At 44.6% G+C, this 12,622-nt stretch overlaps 1 protein-coding gene across 2 annotated transcripts in view; it reads right to left on the bottom strand.

Moving 5' to 3' along the window:
* LOC105201882 overlaps positions 1–12,622 on the bottom strand; it is a 289,517-nt gene that overhangs the window by 252,395 nt on the left and 24,500 nt on the right. For both annotated transcript variants that reach the window (XM_011170150.3, XM_011170151.3), the window contains exon 2: positions 7,973–8,851. In XM_011170150.3, coding sequence (XP_011168452.2) covers positions 7,973–8,851 — 879 coding nt within the window. The remainder of the gene's footprint in view (positions 1–7,972; positions 8,852–12,622) is intronic.

Below are 12,622 nucleotides of genomic sequence, written 5' to 3'. Positions count from 1 at the left end.
ATTCTGTCGTGCCCGTACCGAGCGACGGAGTCGCGAACGAGGGGGTCTAGGACGTGGCTACGACGTGGAAAATGTCATCTTCGTGGCGGAAGAGGAGCCTCGACGTGTGCTCCAAGCGTGGGATGTGGGTCGCGGGCTCTGGGTGTGATCACGTCGACGAAAAAGAAGAGAGAAACCACGCGCACGCGGTTGCGGCGTCTATACAGCCGACGTCGGCAGGCGCGACCCCCGGGGACACTCACGTCACGCCAATAATGACCGACTATTACCTAATACCCCCGTGCAAGAGCCGAGCCCGTGATTTTCGATCGTGGCCGTACGAACGACTGTTAATATGATACCGACATTGACACTCGCGATCGACGGTCAATAGAAACTTCTACGCGCGATGCTTGAAGAAATTTGTAACTGCGACAACAGAATGCATGGATTTAAAAAATTATTTTCCTATAATTAATATAATTAATCATTATCTTTCCTATTTTTTTTCCATAATATGTACGTGTAGGATATTCCATTAAAAACTGTTTTTAAATTTTAATGCCAATTAACTATTTGTCATTCTTTAAAAAATAAAATCAAACTTTAATTATCATAAATATCACTAATACTTAAACAATCTGAAATTTCTGTAAAAGATTCGAAAATAGCGAATAAAGTGTAATAAAATATGTATTGTTTTCAATAAAAAATGACAAACATATTCAATTGTACTCTCTAAATGGGAGTCAGTATATTATCCGTTGAAAGACAGTCTGATTTCAGTGCTACATAACGTCAATCAGATATATGCATTATCTTTCAGTGCCCTGATTCCGATCACAGTGAAAGTACCTCATCGCCCCTCCCCCCTCCCTTATTCTTAATCAAAATCAATAAAAATAATCATTAATGATTACAGTTACAAGTACAGCACTGTAAATCAGTAAGATTTCACTGATTCTGATTTAGAGTACTCTTTTAGATACACACATATTGCAAGTAAATTCCTTAAGTTAATATATTACGTGTTTCATGACACAATCCAGGTTTCTATGTCAGAAGGTTAGAAATGAGTAACTAGCTCGATTACAAAGCTCGATTACAAATAGACACGTAGTCAAAAGTGACTCGATTGTCATTACGCTGTAGGATTATAAAGTTGACGTAGTTTACGAGCGAAACAGCGCGCAAGGTACTCGCGATCGATCACTCGTAATGTATGCACCGTAGCGCTGGAATATAGGCCAAGCACGTTGCACGCGTGCGGAACTTGGAAATAGAATCATGCAAGGCCTGTCCTAAATTCGGAGCGAACGATTCTTCATTGTGAAACACGCGCGAACTCGAGAAAATGTCTTGCCACCGGATATTAATCGATCGTACACTACAGTCTTTCGGAACGTGTAAGTATTATAAGTATCACATACTAGTACACTACAAACACTTGCCGAATGCGGGTAGCCAGATCAAGGCCGAATGTTAAACCCGACATCCCCGACATGCCTTATATTCGGCCTTAATTTCTACTTGAGTGCTGATAAAAAAAAATATTAAAATTGATCATTGTAACTTTATCATAATCACAGCTTTCTCTTTAAATCAATTTTTACATAGTATCTATAATCAATTTAACTGAGAGATGAAAAATTACTTGTTTTCACATTTTTCAAGAGCATAATGTAAAAAAAATATATATTACTTGAATTATTTTCGAGGAAAGAAAGCACGCAACCTGTACAGCACATTATTTCCATGCATTTTAAAATATTAATCTGCTTCGAGTTCGACTTTACGATCTCCATTCGAAGTTTCTCACGAGGGAAATCTTCGAGAGAACGAATGGAGCTCTTGTATCACTCGGGCCATTTCCTCACAATTCGCTCACATCGGAGGTCCGCGTCCGCATGCAACGAACAATCCATCCGACAGATGTAACCGTTCGCCCCGACCTCGGCGATGACGCGAGTCATTAATTACCGGAAACGTGACCCACTCGACGCGCGGCAGTGACACGCGGCGGCGGCGTTCGCGTATGCGAGATCCGATGTTGCTTGAAAGATATCGTCGTATCACGACTATCACGAGAGATCCACTCTACGACGAGAGACGTCCGCCGTCAAATCACTTTCTCTCGCTGAACACGTCCCGAACGATTCTCATCTGTCAGAGCAGGGGCGCTAACGGCCGAACCGATCAGTTTTCGATCCTGCCTGAGACCGCGACGCCCGGAAATCGATGGATCGTGCTGTCGCTTGGCCTGAGAGAAACGTCCGGATTGGCGCGAGCGACACGTCCTCCTTTTAAAGTCGTGCGACGGCTATAACGAATGAATCGGTTCGCGCGTCCGCGAGCAATTCGATCAGCATACAACACGGAATACATTGCAAAAATATTTGTTTAAATTGGAACCAATTGGATAACCTCATTTCTTCTCTCTATTAGCAAAATATAAAATATAAAATATAAATTTACTTTAGAGATAAACTGAAAATTGAACAATGCGTTGTTGGTGCACTAATGAGCGAGAGTACTACGATAAAGCTGCAAGATAAAAGACATCAAGTAGGGTTCCATTCGCGGCTCTCTCGGTTAATCGGAAAGAAGACGCGGTCGGCCAAGCGGAATCAATTGTAATAGTCGCGTGCGGTAAGCCACAAATTCGCTTTAACACGTATCATGAATACGAAAACGACAAACCACGAAATTTAATTGGTTATTAGTTACCCGCCTTCTCTCCAGCTCCGCCGTCGAACAGGAAAAGCTCGCGACCTTGAAAGTCGATCCCGAACCAGCCGTTCTAGCCGGCGCAGCACGTTGAACACGATGTGAAACACGTAACACTCGCTGCCTCCTTGATTCAACTCGAGCCGAGGCACAAACACGATGTAAAACATATATTTAACGGTAGTCGGGTACCGTAGCCGGGATTGTAATCGTATACGTTTAAAGTGGTAGGTATCGAATGTTGCTGTTCCGCAGTCGGACAATATTAATGACGAGAGCACGCAGCCGTTTCGAGAAAGTTCATCGGCTTTCGTTATTTTCGCGTTGCCGCGCAAATCGCGCAAAAACGTAATTGCCACGATGCAAGGATGTCTTATGCAACTAATCGCCAAGCGGAAAGAAGTAAACGCGTCCCACCGGTCGCTAATCACGTGGTTCGATCTTACGATGAATGGCTCATTTATTTCTAAAACAAGTCCTACGTCTTACAAGTATGGTGTAAGCGATAGGATAAAAAGTTTTCGATGTATAATAGTAAATTTTTATTATGGGTCTATATTAGTTGGAGAAAGAACTAGGTGATAACGTAATAACGTATGTCCTTTTACAATGCAAGAAATCCTAGCTCAGTTGTTATTATAGCTTTCGAGTCTAGCGAGTCTCGCTCGATTATTTGTTCGCCCCGTGTCCGCGCCTGTCGCGGCATGATTCTGCAATTACAAAGAGAGCAAGAGAGCCCTTTGGGTACGCACGAACATAACCCGGAAATCGTCCGACATCGGGGCCCGATATGCGCCAGGGTCCGCGAACGTTGACACCTTATTATCGTCGCGCCTCGGGCTGCGATCGTCAGGAAGACATCGGCGCTCTCTGCGATCTCCGCGCCGCGCGTCTCTCGTCTCGCTGTGGCGAAAGTCACTGGGAGGAAAGAATGGCCCGCTAAACTATATACCGATCGGAAGTCACGCGGAATAATCCCAGGTCGGCTTGTCGCTCTTGAAAGACTCGCGCGCCATACGATTCGATCGCGGCACCAGCGAGCACCGATCATCTCGAGTACCGGCCATGGTTCAATAAGAGAACGACTCTTTATTTGACCCTTACACCTCGGTACACCTCGAAATAAAAGAATCTAAAGAGAAACTCGGTCAAACCTCGTCTCTCACCCTCTTTGGGAATCATGAATCTAATTTGTTTTAAGTAAGAAACGGATAAGCAGTTCAATGTGCTTCTTTACGTAAAATGAGCCGCCGTTAATATTAGAATGAATTCTTAGCCTCAAGACAGTGAGAAAAAAGAATTATAATAAGATAGTAATTCTCATAGTTACAAGACGAGATTTATGTGAGGTCGGAGATTAAATTTAATAAAAGAAGATAGCTGAGAGGAATGTTAAAATGACAAAGAATGATGCACCTTACGCATTACAATTTAAACTTCTTTCCTTCATCATATTCCAAAACAATATACCAAGTACTTAAAATTAATCTATAAAATAATTCACATCAATCTTATTTATGCTCATCGAACGTTACATTGTTACATTCGCCAGAATGCACGAAGAGCAACGGTATCTTCCCTTTCTTACTTTAAAAGCTATCACATGCGAGTGCGAGCACATGCGTTCGCAATCGGTTTTCCTGACTTACGACCGTACATATTGACGAAGAGCACAGCCGAGAAGAGTATAGTGGTTGGTGGCGGCGGCGGCGGCGTAAAACCGTCATTACCGCCAATTACAATAAATCCCGCGCTGTATTCTCCGCTTATCGTTTTCCGTGCGTCTACGCTGTAGGTGCGGTTTAATCTATAATCCAATGTGAAGGTAATGGGACACAGATATACGGGGTGTTCCAAACTTACTATTGCATAGATGCCATAGATTAATAGCGTACACTAGACATCGAACTAAGAAAAAAAGCTTCTTCAATGTAAAGGTTCGTAAAACGCTTGAAAACTCTCGAAACTTGAAGAATACTTGAACTTTAAGGGCGTGCAAGTACCAACGGATTACAAAAATTACTTTTCAATAGTTTGCTTATTAAAACGTTCAATAGAGAAAAAAGTTGTAACGAACTCTCTTATCAAGAAGTTTGAAGAGAATTTTATTGTCAATACGCTTGAGGAGCAATTGTAAGGATATGTATCGAGAGCGAGTGTCAAGACACTCCGTATAGATGCGTCAAAGGAGACTCTCGCGAGAGGAGCGAAAGAGGGAGCGAAGGGAGAGTAACAGAGTGAGGGATCGGCAAAAAGACGGAGGAAAGCGGGTGTGCGCAGCGAGCACAACTGGCGCGGCGCGCGGGTAATCATTTTCCGCGGCTACACTTTCACGACTGATGATCGGGTAGCGTTTCAGCGGCGATCGGCCAGATTTACTCCACCCCGTAGCGTACGTGTGCGTACCGCACGCCGCGTGCGTGCACACGTGCATGCATGCATGCGTGCGTGCGTGCGTGCGTGCGTCGCGCGCGCGCGCGCGTCGCGCACTCGTCGACTCGCGCCCGAGCTAATGCCGGTGTAAACGCAACCACCGCGCGGATACCACTTGGTACTCACTCGACGGAGCTCCGCTATACACCGCCTCGAGACTTCGCCGTCGCTTGTCTAGAGACAAGTGGAATGAACTCGCACGCACCCATGGGACTTCCGCGAGGCGCGTCAGCTCGCTCGCCAGTAAAACCGGGTCCCGCTATATGTAGATGATTACTGATTACTCTGAATTGTAGCCGGACGATCGATTTCGAACGTACAGAATCGTGTGGAAATCTAACTGTTATTTATGCAGCTATACGCGATAAAATTGAAATCTTACAATATTGTATTACTCTTAAACAAAAAGAATGTGTATGGCGCGATCAATTTCTCGAATGTACAATTTGTACTTTTAATAATCAACATATCAACAACAATTTGCACTTTTAATAATAAACATATCGTGCAGCGTAAAATTACAAATTTAATTTTAATATGTAGAATACATTCTTGGACTATCTATGGTGATGGAAATTTAATTCAACGTTTGCTTGTATTCTCTTTTATGGCCCTATACTCACTAGCCTTAAATATATATAAGTCTATAAGCCCGATACATTTCGCGAAGCCGAGGGATTAACCAAGTGGGCGGTTGTTAAGGGCACGGTGTACAGGAAGAGTACAAAACAGGGGAGAACATTGCCGGATCAGGCAATGTAAAAGGTAGATTAACTAGAGGTTCTAGTTGGACTTGTTACGATTCTGCCTCTTGAAAGACTCCAGCAAAACGGCGTGGCCGACGATGCACGACGCCCGCATTCGAGTGCACGTGGTGACTCTCCGGCGACCGCGCAACCACACAGCCGTGGTCCAGATAGATCACGTCCGATATAATTAATGAGCACGACCCGCAATTCCCATACACACCTCCGGCTCGCCCGGTCCGCCCTAACAAGCACCTCGGCGAACCTAAGCTAACCCGTGCAACCGAGAAGTCGAACCGTTCCGTTCGCGGCGAGGAGGCATTATGTAGGTATCTGGGTGAGAGAGTCCGCGCTTCCCTGCTCGCGATCCTTCCGGCTAAAATTCCCGATTACGACTCGGCCGATCGTGTACAATCGCCAATTATACGAAAGGCACGTTATTCAGAATACGACGATATTTACCCTCAAACTAACAATTATATCCGTGATGTATGTAAGATTTTTACAAGGCATTGCACGCGTATACTTGCTTTTATTTAGCACAATTTTCAAGTATAAATTCTGTTAATCATATCACTGATTAGATTTTTTTTCAGTATTTTGTTAGTATCGTATACAAATTTTTCTTAGCTTATATTTTATTAATACTATGTGTATCTATCAATGTAAATTTGAGAAAGTTTTTTTTTAAGCACCTGACAAAAAATGAACGACAATAAATATTTTATGCAAACTGCATTAATGTGAATTAGACAAGTAACTTCGGTTCCATGCAAAGTGCATGAATGTGAATAACTCAAGTGACGCGAGGGGCATGTCTCTGGACGAGGTCGTGTAGAGAAAGTTGGGATGCTTAAACTTTCAATCAGGATGTCATAAGCGTTAGGCAAAATAACGTTCTGTATCAGATGTATTCGCTGAGTCATATATGCTCGCGCAAATTGTCACCAGCAAAACGCGGTCAATCAAGATGAATTCGGATGGTTGCGTCCACGTCAAACCCTATATGATTTCAAACATTCTTTCGATCGAGCGGAATCAATCGTTTTTTATAGCTGTTTTGTCTGAGCATGTTATATCTGTTTAAGATTATTAAATTCTTCGAAGATTTTATGCTCTTGCTTATATGTGAGAATATAATTGATGAGTTGATACCACTTTTTTCGATGTATATATTTATATATCAATCATATTGATAAAAAAAATTCAAAATCTAATCTTAGTAACAGTTAACAAAAGAATTTGATGCAAGATAGATTAAAACAAAGATGTAAAAAAAGAATTGAAAAGATATCCAATATTGTAGCAGAACAAAATGCTGCAAAATATAACGTGAAACAATGCGAAATAATTTTATAACAAACATTTGCAATAAACGTCTTTCGTTAAGAAATTTTGTTATGATGCATTTGCTGCATGGTTATTACCAGCAATATATTTAATAAATAACAGAACATTAATAAGTGAAAATAATATTAAATCTTTCTGATATCCGATAAGCTGTATATGTTCGATGACCGTAACCTCACGTCGACATTGGCGGTGCCGTCAAAGAAGGCATACGTATACGTTAAAAGAAGCGTACGATGTCCATTTGAATACAAACCACAACTATGGTTACCGCGCGCAAGGCAGTAAAGCGAATTGCAACACATACCGCGTATGGGCAAAGGAAGGCTTCCCCGTTCCGTAATTTATGTTCTTGCTCTTAATGCGCTACTAGCAATGATTAAAACGTAATTTCCACGGATAGGAAGAAATACGGCGTACTTGCGTTTTCCTTCGCTTTGATTTACGGCGCTTTATTTTTCTTCGTCATGATTTATACCGACGATCGTTCTCCTGCAAACGCTCTCGCGAAACACGACGTCCGATTCATTCCAACACTTTATCGAATAAAATCTAAGAGCTTCTACACGTACAAATGATTTCTTAGAAGCTCGACGTTATATTGTTTAATTGTAGGAATAAGCTTTTAATTAAAATCGAACTTTTAATTAAATCGAAAACGGAGACTAAAATCTTTAAAATATTTTATGTAAATTATCTATCATTACTCGCCGATTCAAAATATTGAATGGACTTACCCCGCAGCATGCAGGAACTGGTAACTCTTCGTCCGCAGGCTCTTTCGACGCGCTTTCCTCTTCTTTCACAACGATCGTCACTCTCGAGTTGAGATCCGTCGCGGTCTCGGTTGCTTCCGGAACTTCCGCTATCAACGTGTCGCTCGAGTCGCACTTATTCAGATTCGTGTCTTCCGTCGTCAATGTCTCGAGTGAGACCGCCGCGTCTTTCTTTTCTTCATCACGGAAAAGCTCCGACTCCTTTGTTTTCTCGTCCGAGATGGCTTGCTCCTGATTCGCGTCTCTGGCGTCCTCGTACAAAGACGTCCTGCTTCTGCAAAGATCGGCTCTACGATCCTCTTCCAACAGCCTGATGAGAGCCTCGCGCGAAGTCTCCTCAAGGTTCTCGCCCCTCGAGAAATTCTCCTCGAGCGAATCTTCGACGGGCTCCGCATCGCGGGCCGCCCCCTCGAGTCTCTCTTCGGGGAATTCCGTGTACTTCTCGGGAGGTTCGTCACGATCTTCCTGCTGACTCGCACAGGTTGGAACGTCCTCCAAGTACCACGAAGTGCAGTTCTCCTGGCGTCTCTTCTCCGTGGCGCTCTCATCACTTTTCGACAAGGCGCCCTTGCATTTCTTCAGGTAGCTCTTCACTTTCTTGGTCTTGCTCTTCCTGGTCTCCTGGCTGCGTGGCAAAGCGTTGTCCACGGTGTTATCGCTCGCGTCCACGCTCGATATTACTTCCACGGGCGGTTTTAATTGCGTTTTCTCAGGATTTTGTGCGTCTTTCGCCTTGGAGTCGACGGCATCGTCGAAAAAGACGCATGAATCCTGCTGATCGGTAGCAGCCAAGGTCCACGTCTCTTCTTTCTCCGGCGGCCGGCGATCTGCCGGTATCACCTGTAACAGAAATAAGTGCACGTTATTTTCTCAGAAAATATTACCATAAAAGCAAGTTAAGTTCGTACAGGTTTATCAATTGCTCGCACTCTCCATTGTCGTTACGTCTATTACTGTCGTATCTCTGGATTGTAAATCTAGCGAATCGGTGGCAGAAATTTTCCCACAATACATTCACATTTCGCGACTGATTAATTTACATAACCGATGGCGAAAAAATCTCGATTATGCGCGATAAGAATTGCGTCAGCTCAAAGGTAAGTTGAACGATACGGCGCGATTGGTCACTCGATCGCTTTCATAATAATCCGTTAGATCAACTAGGTAGTACGGTACGGCTAGACACAACTGTATTGGCAGCGATCGTTCGGCTAACTGCAACGCGAGGCGTAAAACAATGGGCTTACAATAAATATCGACGAAAAACGACAACGATGGCGTTACCTCTAGCTAATATCAACCCTAAGCGGCGCATAACGATGACACTTTACGCCGCGGCTACGCGAAGCGTGCGCCCATAATACCATCGGGAATACAACTTCCTCCCGTAATATCTCCGATTTCATAATGTGCCTCTTGGTTCCCTGCTCTCTGAAATACGGCGATGCGCCGCTTCCGAGGACGTGAGTCATCGCGCGCGTGAAGTGCAAATGTATATAGTGCTCCAGCTACCATCACCCCTACTCGTATTGAAAATACAAGACAACCAGAAAACGAGGTTAAATTCCTCGCAAGCACAATAAAAAGAGAAGAAATTGTCGAGACCTAATGCGCAGCTAAACATATTTGTTAAAATATGTGAATTAAGAGAACAAACGTTTCGACGCATTTCAAATCATCTTCTTAATAGTTCAAACGAGATACTTGCAATTTTTGTTTTCTAGAAACGATTAATTAACTATTTTTAATATATGATTCAGCAGAACCTTGACAATGACGCGATCGTCTGTTTCGCTGAATCTGCGAAATAAATGATCACGTCACTGTCAAGGTTCCGCGATCCCATCTTCAGGCTTCCACGTAAGCGCGCGAAAGTTGCAGACGAATATCCGTTCCCGAGTAAATCTTGGCCTAGCAGAGTTTGCATGTTTTTGCGGCGGGCAAAAATAGCCGCGCGAGCGGATCGACAGCGGTCGGAGCTGGTTTTATATCGTTCTCTGCGAGAGGAGGAGCAGGAGGAGGAGGAGGAGGGCCTGCGAGAACCTGGCTGGAGATCGAATCTCCGCGATGATGCGATAGCGAGATGAGGCGTGGGAGCGGAGTCGGGCTAATCTTTCGAGCAGCGCGAGCAGCTCTCATTCGAAGCGCGTGTCTCCTTCGTCCGCCGCCGCCGCCGCCGCCGCACCGGTCGCTCTAGTGCCATCAAGAGGGAAAGTTCCCTCGAGTGCCTGGTCGTGTGCCTTTCCTCGCGCGTCGCAACCGGAAAAGTGCGCGCGAGGAATAAATCGAGAGAGCCGAATAGAACACAGAGCGAAGCAAGTCATTGTGCCGTGCAAAACAAGCAAAACGACAGGCGGCAGCCGCGGCCAACCCCTTGTTCCTCTCTTTCTCTTTCGAAGCGCGTTTAGTGCCTTAATCAAATTATTAACCAACGGCGAACCCGCTGCTTTCCCCTCCCTCGTAAATTTTACTCTTGTTTCCCGTAGCGCGACCGGTAGATACTTTATTACAATGAGATCCAAAACTATTAGAGAAACTCGAAACAACCAGACTCCGACTGGCTAGATTGTTAAATGAGTCGATCGACGGCCCGCGCCAACTGCTTCGGCAACCAATAATAATTACTCTTTTCTCAGCGGCCCGACTATGTACACATATACTATACGCACATATGTCATGTACGCTATAACTCATTTTCTTTCTTGATACATGAAATCGACGCGAGTTTCGCGTTGCGTCGCACTCTACTATCAGACCGACGAATCGCCATAACGGCTGAACTATGAATAAGAGATGTGCATATGTAATTGTATAATACGTGTATCGCGCATGGCTGTGTTTGCTTGCACGGAACCCGTTGAAGAAACGATCGTTTGTAGCCTACGGTAGTCTCGGTAACGAGAAGTCGCCAATCGTCAATACGCGGTCATATAAATGGCCGCGATAGCGGGTACGTACGATCACTGCGCAACGTCAAAGAGAGATATAAACGGACGTGAACGTGGATAATTACGCAACGAGTACTCAGGCGCACAATGAAATATCATGTCATCGCGAGCATTACGAAATGCGCTCCTGTGAGAAGCATTTAACCCGCGATTGGCGATGTTGCATGCGTCACGACCGCGTGCAACTCATTAGCGTCACGTAAGAAAAATACAAAGGGTAAAAAAGATTCGGAAAGGTTAGACAAAAAATCAGACGACCGTTCGCTGGATCTTTGCAAAATCTCCAGCGGACAATAAAATTCCTTGTATTTTGTTCATTCTTGCGAAATTCACGTTTCAGTTTCTTCAGTTCATTCAATCTATCGTTTTACTCTCTCATAGTCCACGCAAAACTAGAAGGCACATTCCATCGCAATATATGATATAGTCATCAATTACGCGCCGCGATACGAGATGAACGAGAGTGCTGCGAGAAAGAGAGAAGTGCGTAAAATAATAAATAATCTCTATTACACGCGCGTACGATAAATCAATGCCTATCTGGAGTGACGTGTGATATGCGATTCCGGGTGCAGTCCGCCGCGCGAATACATCCCCGGAGCGATCCCGGGACGCGTCTCTGCGAAGAGGAACGTCTTTGACACGGTGCGCCGAATCGCGAAGGCGCACGATTAATCTTCGTATCCTCTCGTGTTACCGCGAAGGCGTTCACGCGATATCGGCAACAATGTTAATTAGTCCGCGGGATAATTTATACCCCCGGCACTTCATCGCCGTCCAGGAGCAGCGGTGCACGGATTACTATAGGTAGAAGAGCAGAGGAGCGCTCCGCGCTCCGGACGCGGACGTAAATCACGGGTGAGATGCGACGTATGGAGAGAACCTGGCTCCTCTCTCGTCTCGCTCGAGAGCATCGTCGGTTAAATATTGAATGAAGATCCCGTCCATGCACGTGTACGTGTAAGAGGATTCGTGTGTGTTTGTGTGTGTGTGTGTGTGTGTGTGTGTGTGTGTGTGTGTGTGTGTGTGTGTGTGTGTGTGTGTGTGTGTGTGTGTGTGTAAGTGCGCGCGCCGGACACGATCGGCGTGTTAGACTGTCTCAGCCTCCTGGACGGTGTTACCGGTCAACGAAGCATACCACGGCGATAGCACCCACTTTATTACGGCGACCGTAAGCATGGACGACGTATTTATCGGCCAGTGATTCGCACCACTTACCTACTACAACTAGGCTCTCACGATGAAAATTACGAGCCTAATCTGAACCTACGAGCGAGTATGTGAGGAATGCGTGCGTGTCCGTCCAAGTAACATGTTGATTATCTTCGATAAATACGCGATAAGAGATGCAATTATTTATTATATTTCGAGGCTTCCGTTCGGCTTAAATGAAGCAGTGGATCACGTGATCTCTCTTGAACATTAAATTTACACGGTACGCGACTTTTCTGCATTCGCAACTAGTAAGTTAATAAGAACCGGCGCGCGGCGGTATCATTCATGTAGTTTTAATACTATTTTTACCGAATGCGACAGCTAAGTCAATCAAAACGAAATTTCGCACACTGGCAAGATCTGCTTTAACTACATTACTTGTTGTGTCTTATTTTTAGGCTGACTATTCTTGTCGTGACATGATATCATTTACTGCAGCGTGGCGTGC

This window comes from Solenopsis invicta, chromosome 9 (genome assembly GCF_016802725.1).
Source record: "Solenopsis invicta isolate M01_SB chromosome 9, UNIL_Sinv_3.0, whole genome shotgun sequence".
In the NCBI taxonomy this organism is placed as follows: domain Eukaryota; kingdom Metazoa; phylum Arthropoda; class Insecta; order Hymenoptera; family Formicidae; genus Solenopsis; species Solenopsis invicta.
The sequence above is the reverse complement of the archived record's forward strand: the minus strand, read 5'-3'. Positions and strand labels throughout refer to the sequence as shown.